At 37.6% G+C, this 10,869-nt stretch overlaps 1 protein-coding gene across 2 annotated transcripts; it reads left to right on the top strand.

The window, feature by feature from the left end:
- Window positions 1-42: 42 nt before the first annotated feature.
- Window positions 43-3,621, top strand: LOC127618245 (acanthoscurrin-1-like). Of its 2 annotated transcripts, none has more exons than XM_052090601.1 (2): window positions 43-866; window positions 1,027-3,621. In XM_052090601.1, exon 2 carries the CDS (start codon window positions 1,512-1,514, stop codon window positions 2,172-2,174), a length of 663 nt encoding a protein of 220 aa, XP_051946561.1. In that variant the 5' UTR covers window positions 43-866; window positions 1,027-1,511; the 3' UTR covers window positions 2,175-3,621. The 2 variants fall into 2 exon arrangements, with proteins under 2 accessions (XP_051946561.1, XP_051946562.1); XM_052090602.1 differs by having other exon boundaries at window positions 43-894.
- Window positions 3,622-10,869: the final 7,248 nt, after the last annotated feature.

Below are 10,869 nucleotides of genomic sequence, written 5' to 3'. Positions count from 1 at the left end.
ACATCTACATATTCATGCGATTATCTAATCATCCAATCGTGTGGTAGCAGAGTAATGTATAAAATCATGCATATATGGGTAAGGAGCTTCTGTTAATGTTCACATCAACCATCCAAATGGGGAAAATTAAGATCTTATCCACCTTTTTCCTGGGGGTCTTACTGGGGGAACGAATGTGGGTAAGACTTCTGCTGGAAGACCCTGTTTACAGCTGGTAATAAGACCCATTTCGGATGATCCGATTTCAAATGGTTAGTGCTAAATATAGTTTTAAATGAGGTGCAAAATATTTTGTGATTGTATCACAAAAAAACACATACAGAGGTAGTCAAAAACCACATCAAAGCACCACCTCTCACTAGTCAATCACCGCCAAACAAAAGTTTAAATTTACGTGTGGATTTAAAAGGAAATAACCGTCCGATCGGACATCTTGAAAAGGCAAATACATACCCAAGGATGAGAACTTCATGGATCTTCCTCAGTGTGTCTGTCTGATTTGAACATGTAGGCTGACACACATCTGAAGCTGAACTAACACAAATACTCCACTAAAACAACCGATCATTTGCTCAAAATGTTGCATTTGTACTTAGATTAAATTACATCTGCATCTGGAGAAACAGTGCACCGGTTTTGTTCTCACTTTCTTTGTCATTATGACTTTTTTGCAGTTTATTATCGTTCACCAACACACTGATATAGTGACTGATGTATGTCCTCATGAAATCAGTCACGCTCTCATCAAAATCCCAACACAGCAAGGAATGAATGAATGGATGTATGCTGCAACAACAGCTGTGTTTACTTGACAACTGAAGGAACACCCATATTTCTCACTAAGCATCGCGGGACGTAGGAAAAAGGTGAATATTAGCCAAGTCTTTTTAGCAGGTTAGTCCACTGTCAGCTATTTCTGGAACGCTTCCAGGAGGCTATTCACCCTGTGCTATATTGAAAGCACTACAAAAACACATTATATTATTTTTTACCTTGTGAATTTAATATATATATATTTATAAACAGGAGATGCTAAACAGTTGAGGATATCGTGTTGAGACTTCAAAAGAAATCCTTGTGCTTCAAGAACAAGGATGGATCAGCTATGGAGATGGAATTGTTGCATATTGTTATAGCGAATGCAGGAGGAGGGAGACAAGGGGTTGGATCTACGTGCGGGTTCTTTTATTAAATAAACAAGAAAACACAGAATAAAACAAAACACTGGGAACAAACAAAACATCCATGAGGGGATAACAAAAATGTAACATAAGAAACAACCACGGAGGAACACGGAACTAAGAAAACACGGCAGGACAGGCAACGAAGCAAACACAGGAACAGTGGAAACATTAACCTACAACAACATTCAATGAACGACAAGGAGTGGAGAACAAACAGGTGCGAACAATAACACAATGTGAGGATCGGGAACCATGGTGACAGTGACATGAAAAACACGGGACAGACTACCAGGGAATCGTGATGGAGAAACATAGTGACGGTGACACATGGTGACGGTGACACGGGGCAGACAACCAGGGAATCGTGACAGAATCCCCCCTCAAAAGGATCGGATTCCAGACGATCCTAAAAAAAAGAGACAAACAAACCCACATAACAAGAAACAAAATCGGCCAGGGAGTGAAGGGGGGGCTAGCAGACAAAAGAGGGTACACGGGGCAAACAGACAGTCCAAGGGGGGCACAAGGGGCAAAGAGACAGACCAAGGGGCACGAAGGGGCAGACAGGCAGTCCAAGGGGGTACAGAGGGCAAGAAGGCAGTCCAAGGGGGCACCGAGGGCAGGCAGACGGTCCAAGGGGGCACAAGGGGCAGACAGACAGTCCAAGGGGCCACAGGGGGCAGACAGGAAGTCCAAGGGGGCACAGAGGGCAAGAAGGCAATCCAAGGGGCCAAGGGGGGCAGACAGGAAGTCCAAGGGGGTACAGGGAGCAGACTGGCAGTCCCCGGGGAGCAAAAGACGGGGACTGGGTCAGGTGGCCTGGGAGCTGGCCACAGGACAGGGACAGGTTCAGGAGGTCTGGGAGGCGGCCACAGGACAGGGACAGGTTCAGGAGGCCTAGGAGCTGAACACAGGACAGGTTTGGGAGGTCTGGAAGTCAGCCTCAGGACCACAGCCATGGGGAACTCCGAGGGCGGAGCCGAGGGTTAATATACACACACAGGATGAACACAAATAACAAACAGGTGCGAACAATAACACAATGTGAGGATCGGGAACCATGGTGACAGTGACATGAAAAACACGGGGCAGACTACCAGGGAATCGTGACGGAGAAATATGGTGACGGTGACACGGAAAACACGGGGCAGATAACCAGGGAATCGTGACACATATTAACATACAAATGGAAAGAGATTCACAAATAGAAAGTTGGTTCACAAATAAATTGAATGAGATTTATTTGTCAATGTTAGGACTTTCACAAAAATGAAATAAATTCACAAATAAAAAGAATGAGGTTCATAAATATATGTTTATGTTTATAAAAAAAGTGAATTCACAAATCAAAATAGATTTTTTTAAAATAAATAAATTATTTACAAATATATTTTTTAACTCACAGACAGAACTCGGTCCAGCATTCATTTGTGAATCGCGCACATTTATTTGTTGATCGCTTCCTTTGCATTTGCGGAACGCTACACGAAGCGTGATTGGTTGAAGAACATTCTACAATTGGTCCGAGTAATGTGGCCATTTTCTGATTGGCTTGATTAGACGATGGGTGGAGTCCACCTATTTGTAGATTTGTGTGCACGTCTTGACGCTAGATTTGTTTCACAATTGACAAATGCGTGTAGCAATTCACAAATTAATTCTGGACAGAGTTGTGTTTGTGAGTTAAAAAATATATTTGTTAATAATTTTTTTATTTGCAAATCTCATGTATTTGTGAATTCACTTTATTTTTGTGAAACTTCTTACATTTATTTGTCGATCTCATTCAATTTATTTGTGAACCAACTTTCTATTTGTGAATCTCTTTCTATTTGTATGTTAATATGCAACAATTCCATCTCCATAGTTGAGGCTTGCCAGTTTGCCAACAGATTCGTCAGCAAATAATCCAGTGCTTTAAGAACAATGTTCCCCAATAGGAAATTTTAAGGATTTTGGGAATTTCACCATCTACAGTGCACAATTTAAAAGATTCAAGGAATCCGGTCAAATCTCAGTGTGTAAATTCAAGATGAAAACAACTTCTGAATGTGCGTGATCTCCGATCCCTCAGACGTCACTGTCTTAAAAACCATCTTGCGTCTGTAATAGAAATCATGACATGGGTTCAGGAATACTTCGGTAAACCTTTGTCAGTCAACATCATTCACCGCTGCATCCACAGATGCAAGTTGAGGCTTTACTATGCAAAGGAGAAGCCATACATCATCACTGTCCAGAAGCGCCGCTGACTTCTCTGGAATCGGTCTCATCTGAGATGGAAAGTAGAACAGTGGAATCGTGTTCCATGGTCCGACAAGTCCACATTTCAAATGGATTTAGGAAAAAACCATCATGTTCTCCAGGTGCTATTGGGGGTTGGGGGGTGTTGTTGTTGGGGTTTATGATTTAATTATACACTTTATGTTAAGGTTATATATGTTAACACATGCACATGTAACATGTATTACATTGCAAATTAGGTTTCAAGAAATAACTATGAGAATTTTTTCACGCATTTCTTCATCTTGGAATTCTTGGTTAATGTTAATTTATACCTACTATATTGTTCATTGTTAGTTCTTAATGATTTTACTTTACAGTTTTCGTATTAAACTGTATTAGTGTATGTAAAAAACACTAGGGTATGTATCTTATTTTCATTTTAAATAGAGCGCTACTGTTTTGTTTCTCTTTTTCTTTCTACCGGCCAATGATGATTCTGAGAAAACACACCCACAGACTATTTTTGTTCCTATAGTAACGAACGCAACTTCCAAGCGTGTCTGATTGACAGGTAAAACACAAGCTTTTCTTTCAGCTTTGTTGTTAGATTTGTTGTTATTTCAGCAGACAGTATGTTTCATACATTCAGATCAACAGCATTAAGTTAGAGAGGGTAAACTTTATCATTCAATTGAAATGTACTCAAGCATTTTAGACACTTAAGGTGCATCACAAACGGCACACTATGCACTTACAAAATATACTATGCACTCAGCCATGTAGTGTATGAATGATCAAAGTGTAGTATCGTCTCAAATGGAACACAACTTTCAGCTACACGGAAGCCTTCGCCATTTAACAGCTGATGGAAGTGATGTTTCAAACCAAAGGTGTTGTGTTGCCGCTAGCTTTACCATGCTATCCACCCTCAGTTCAACACTTATACCTCAATAATATACATATTCAGACAGCATGGTATGATGGTAAAGTGTTTAACTCACTTTTGTAAGGTGCTTCCTTCACAGAAGTTTCGCTAGTTTTCATATTTTCCATTATTTATTTTTTTGCTAGATCAGCATCGCTGCTGGTAACTCCGCCCCTGCACGAAGTGTAACTCCGTTTTGACTGTTGAAAAAGTGCATCATCGGTACTCGTAGTACACTTCTTTTGTTGCATTTTCAGTGTGAACATACTACTTGCACTATTACACTACAAAATGACGTAAAATAGTGCAGAAGTGTGAAGTTAGGTACGCAAATTATGTAGTGCGAGATGTATGCTTACACTGAAAATGCAACAAAAAGAAGTGTACTACGAGCACCAGCAATCTTCTTTCCTTTGTGGTTGAAGTAAAATGTGTTCTGCGCTCTCTCTGCTGTTGTGATACTGTAACAGCCACCAGCAGCAACAAGACTAATTTTACCTTTATATTTCTACTGTTTAATATTTTATTATTATTATTAATTTTAAATATTCATTTAAATTAGAAATACAAAGTTTAAAAAGTGGAATAAAGTATGTACGCTAAAAGGAACACAGAGTTCAATCTTAAATTGGCTTAAAACTAACCAGCATTCTCTTTTATATATTCGCCTACCACTAGATGGCAACATATCACCACACAACCGTCTCCAGAAGTTCTTTGTGTCTGGTCTATAGTCTAAGGATGATGTCATTTCAATTACAGTCATTTAACATTTTACAAGCAGATATTTCTCACATTGGGATTTTTTCCCTCTCGTTTCAGGTGCTTAAGCATTTCCACTTTCATTTCCCCATTACTTATACCAGTTAAGATGCAAACAGTTGCTTTGAGCACAAACTGTTTGGTGCCATTCGCAAAAGTGCTTCATGTAAACAAGTGTCAATATTTTATTGTGACAGTCCTTCATTAGGTAGCCAAAGGGACAAGTCAAGGGAAGCAAAAGACAAAACCACAAAATGCCAAATGACAACACCAAATGTATATTGGGACAAGCTGAAGACTCTGTGATATCAAAATGGGAGTTTTGTGGCTTTTAGTCCATATATATATATATATATATATATATATATATATATATATATATATATGTGTATATATATATATATATATATGTATATATATATATATATATATATATATATATATATATATATATATATATATATATATATATATATACACACACTATTGTGCTCTTTAAAGTTTTATAAAATCATCTTTTATCTGTCTCAGACTAAAAATATTGATGACTTATCTTTTTTTCATTTGAAGACGGTTGATTTTTGCTACACTTACACTTTTCATCCACATTAAAATGGCATTTTTCTTCACCGAAAATGGAGACTTTCAAAAATGCCACAATTTTGATGATATTTTTGAAAATGATGATATAAGGCAACTAAAAATACTTGATTTCAAGCTCGTTTACACTTCCTAGTGCTTGACGCATAGGAAGACCGCTAGATGGCGCAATAGGAAATGTAATCAAGTTTGAAATCATGATCTGCAATGGCAAGATGTAAACTCAAGCAAAAAAATGGTTAAACTGGTCGAAATGTCACATCGACAACTACCCATCTTGACAAGAACACTTCATATCAATTGGTTTATTTAAACAATAGCTTAATTAATTTATTGTAGAAACCATTCTGCTCTCAGAAAAATGGTTCATATTTTAATTATAATGGATTAGCAAAATTCTGTTCAATTCAGAGCTCAATAGTAATTATTGCATGCCAAAATTGGTCAAATATGAAATACTGAAGTAAAACTCTAAACATTTAAAACAGCAACCATTAACACTTTAGGGTAATTCAGCTCATCCATACATTATGAAACCAAAGTGTTGTACCATTGTTGCCATTTGAAGATTGTCTACTTTAAGTGTGATGGGGTGAGTGGGTTTTTGAATCATGAGTCAAAACAGTAACTTACTGAAAAGTTACAAAAAACACCTGAAAGAGTGATTTCCCCTTGAACTATGAATGTTTCCTATAGCTTCTTTGTGTCCACACCTCCACTTCAACACATTTTGAGAAGTTTGAACTGACTTCGCTCTAACTCAAGACTGTTGTTTTACTTGGGGCAGCCCCCTCAACTCAAGTTTTAAGGGGCTGTTTAAATCAGAACTAAATGATGATGAAATTTACAGGACTCATCCTATAGAGCGCTGGTAGAGAATGAGTCAGCTTGTGAACGGAAGGACACTAAAGGGCTTAGAACATGACGCGGTCATGCAAATCAATCCTACTTCTTGTATCACTCACTTGGCCACTCAACACGTGAGAAACTTTCAGTTTTGTTAGCTGGAATTGACATCATACTAGATCAAGGCTTCAGTAAGCAAGATAAGATCAAATAAGTTATTCTGAAATGTATGGTACTATATATATATACCATTCATATCAAGCTAAACACAACACACAAATGATCAAATAATTCATGTGCTGAAAATACCCCTAACCTACAGAACACATAATCGGATACAGTTGATCATTTTCAGCTAATCATATATATATATATATATATATGTACTGTATACACATATGTGTGTGTAAAATAGTATAGATTATATACATTATACATGTTTTATATATATGTATATATATATATATATATATATATATATATATATATACACACACACACACACACACACACACACACTGCGCCTTCACACACACACACACACACCCACACACACACTATTACTATTTATAGAATGCTCAAAAACTGTACTCAATAGATTATATGTAATAAATATAAAATAATGTGTTTAAAGTAAAAAGCTCTGACAACAATAGCAAAAAAGTCAGGTGTAGTTGCTTGGTTTTCTACCATTGAGGGGCACAACCTACAGCCTCCAGGAAATGTTTCTGGAATGCACCTGAGGTGACATCATCTTTGGAACTTTTCCTGATGTACCTAAATGACTCATCGGATCTAGTCAAACACCGTAATATAAAAAACTTGGAATTCCCTCTTCATTCCACCGGGCAAGATCAGCAGCTGTTTATGAGTATGCTAAAAAGTATGTCATATGTAGACATGTAGTATCCTCAGCCATTCCGGTTTTGTTTTCCTTTATCGCTTTTCCTGACTTGCTAGTTTTTCTTTGTTAGTTTCTTTATCACTCACTGAAGTACACTTTCATTATGCCGCAGTTTGGAAATGTCTTACACTGCATACACCAAATGCTTCAAGATAGTCTCCAAATGGTCAATGGTTAGTTTGAGAACCCCATATCCAAGATGGTCCTGAGCAGTCCATTTCACTCACCTTTGACAGTTAATAAAATGTATTTTTAAATGAATAATCAGGGATGCAATCTCATGAGAGGTGAAAAAGTTGAGAATGTCATAGCATGTGTTGTAGATATATACATTTTAATTGATTGTTTGTTGCATGAAAAGTTTTAAAGTGTGTAAGTTTTCATCCCTGAATAATTGATAAGTGTATTGATATTGAACAAGAATTATATTTAACAAGATGAACATGGAGGGAAATGTATGAGAAACACATTATAGCAAATATGATCTGACATGAAAATGATATGAATATGAATATGCAGAATTTGTGGTTGTAGTTTACTGAAAGATTTGTTCATTTAAACGTGTAGTCTTGGATGCTGATTGGTCAATAAATACAGAATACTAAAGTACCGAATTCGGAAACATCTATGATGCAAAACGCTGGTTTATCTAACTACTGTGTTTAACACTGATCGCCACCAGAGATCAAGAGGTGAGTCCACTTGTATTAAAATAAATAGGAGAAATTTGAACAGCCAATATTAAGACAAGGAAGTCCCGCCTTACAGGTAAAAGAGCCAATCACCCTTTAGATACAGACATCACCTGTCAGTCAGCTCGAGAACTCACCTCCGCCTTAAGCGGACCAGCCTAAAAATGACTTTTTATTTTTGCGTGATCTGAGCCGAAGAAGCACAATTTATGATATCATTGTGGTCAGATTTTAAAGTTATATCCAATACCAGAATTACAGGGTATCGTTGCCATGGCAATAAATTTGTAATTTTGGAGAAAGATATGAACCTAAGCAGATTTATCACACTAAACTCATTGTGGCTGTACTTTTGAAACAGTGTGATTTGTTATGTTTATGGACTCGCCTCATTCACTTCCACTGTAAGTGCCTCACTGTAACCCAGATTTTTTTTTTTTTTTTTAAAGAAAAGCGGCAGGTCAAAATACATTTTTGTGGTAATCAATATTATGCCACAAATGTTGTCAGTTGAGTTTAACATGTATTGACAGGGGCGCATTAACACACAGCCTTATATGGGCTGAAGCCCAGGGGTCCTACCACTCCCATGTGGCCCAGCTCAAGGCCATGGAGCCCATTTTTCACTATCCATGTTTGCGGGAGGAGAGCATTTAAACGCTTTCAATGTGAGACGCGGTTGTTCACATAGTGACAGTGCCCAACCGTTAAAGGCATCCGTGTGATGCTTGATTCCACCCCACCGCTCAACAACTGGATGGGGGGCCTCTGTGGACCAGCAAGCCCATGGGCCCAGAGGTACCTTAAAGTGCCCCTATTTATCGTGCACGGAACTTTCCTTAAAATTATTTGCCAATAAAATAACGTTTTAGAATTTTATTTAAAAATGTTATTATGTAGTTACCATTTTATTAGCAATAAGGCATTCAACACTATGCAATATTGTGAATATGGTCATGTATATTCACAATATTCTGTGTTCACAAAATATAGCATTGCCTTTTTATTAAATAAGAGATAAAACCTCAAACAGAGAACTTACTGCTCTTAAATGATCAAGCCTAGACTTTAAGACAAGGGAATTAAACTTGTGACTTTTATTTTGAATTTTTGTCAAACGATGATCCATGTGTAATGTTAAACTTGTAGTGCACTCAAGGAGTCCAAACCAAAATGTTCATGTTTGGGCAAAGAGTCAGTGGTGTGTGCGCTGCACATTTTAAGGTAAGTGTGTCACTTTGCACAGTTTACTATTTTCAGAGAGCTTCATTACAGGTTGTGCGTTAACTTTCCGCCCACACCGTCGTGGTCCCTTCCTCCGCATAACTGAAATGTCACCTCTTCCCCACAGCAAATACCCCCTCCCTGTCTGACTGACACAGTCCCCGAAACACTCTTTCCTTCCAGCTGTGAGTCAGTAGAGCTCTTCAGGGGGTTCGGGGGTTGCCTACTTTTCAAGCATTTTGAAACGCCAGGGAGTTCACTTTCAGAATCACATATTACAAAGAGCGACGAACGTTTCAAACAGCCAAAAAATTAATAATGTCTGATATGTTGTAACTCACGACCGCAACACTTCCTGTGACGGATTGGTCGGTTAGAATAATTGGCACATCATTCTCCTTATCTTAACGCAAGCTTGCTAAATTTAGAGTCTGTTCAACAAACATCTCTCATACGAAAATGCCACATAGGTGTGACGTTATTTTGATGAAACTGATAAAGGAAGGCTAAATTAACAAAACACAGATTGCTAAACCCTTGATAATACTTTCCTTTTTCGTACAACGCAACATTTTTATTTTTTATAATTTTAATATCTGTCTGTCACTATGGTTGTCTAGTGCTGCTTAACCGTACAAAGCCGTTCTTTGTTAAATAAGTAATATACTTGCGTATTACCAGTGCTGGGTATATTACTTATGAATTATAATGTAATACTGATAACAAATTACACGACTAAAATTGTAATCAGTAATATAGTCTCTTGGATTACATTTTTATTGTATATTTGATATCACAGGCCTTTGAGTAGGATAAGCTCCTACAATTTTGGCAATGTTCCTTAAATGTAAAAATATTTTCTTAATAGTTAAAGATATGAGAATGTACAGTATATGATTAGTTTGTGTTATATGATTTGTCTGTGAGTGAAATAAAAAGATACCTAAAAGTTTTACTCCTGCAATTTTGGCATTTCAAATGCCAACAATCTGTGGTAACAGATTAGACCAGTTATATTTGTGAATCAACATCACAAAAAAATCTGTTTAAATATTGCATTTAATTGTGGAATTTCCAGTGAACAACTACATTACCCATGATCCAGCAGAGAAAGATCCGCCAATAGGAGAACCACGGCCAACAAAGCCTGCCAAACATTCCCGGTAGCCACCGCCCACTCCCATTATGTACTGTGTGAATGATGCAAATGAGTCTGTCTCCCTTCACCCTCAAAATACAGAATATTTAGCAATAAATGTAAACTATTTTGTTTCTATAGTTACAATGAACAAACATATTTCAATCGTTTATACTGTATGTGATTACATAATTCGCAGAGCTTCATGGGATTGTAGTTTATGCCCTTGTGAAAGACGGTAAGTACTAGTGTTGTCAAAAATACCGGTACTCCGGTACCAAGTCGGTACTTGCGAATGTCCCGATCTAAGCGGGAGAGATTGAAACTGCACCTGGCTGAGAGAGACTCCGGGATTCGGCTGTAGTTGC

This window comes from Xyrauchen texanus, chromosome 24 (assembly GCF_025860055.1).
Source record: "Xyrauchen texanus isolate HMW12.3.18 chromosome 24, RBS_HiC_50CHRs, whole genome shotgun sequence".
Lineage (NCBI taxonomy): Eukaryota > Metazoa > Chordata > Actinopteri > Cypriniformes > Catostomidae > Xyrauchen > Xyrauchen texanus.
Note: the sequence above shows the minus strand (reverse complement) of the source record. Positions and strands in the feature narration are given on the sequence as shown.

Excerpts from the sequence above, each read along its gene's own strand:
- LOC127618245 (XM_052090601.1), top strand. The coding sequence starts at position 1,512 with ATGGTGACGGTGACACGGGGCAGACAACCAGGGAATCGTGACAGAATC.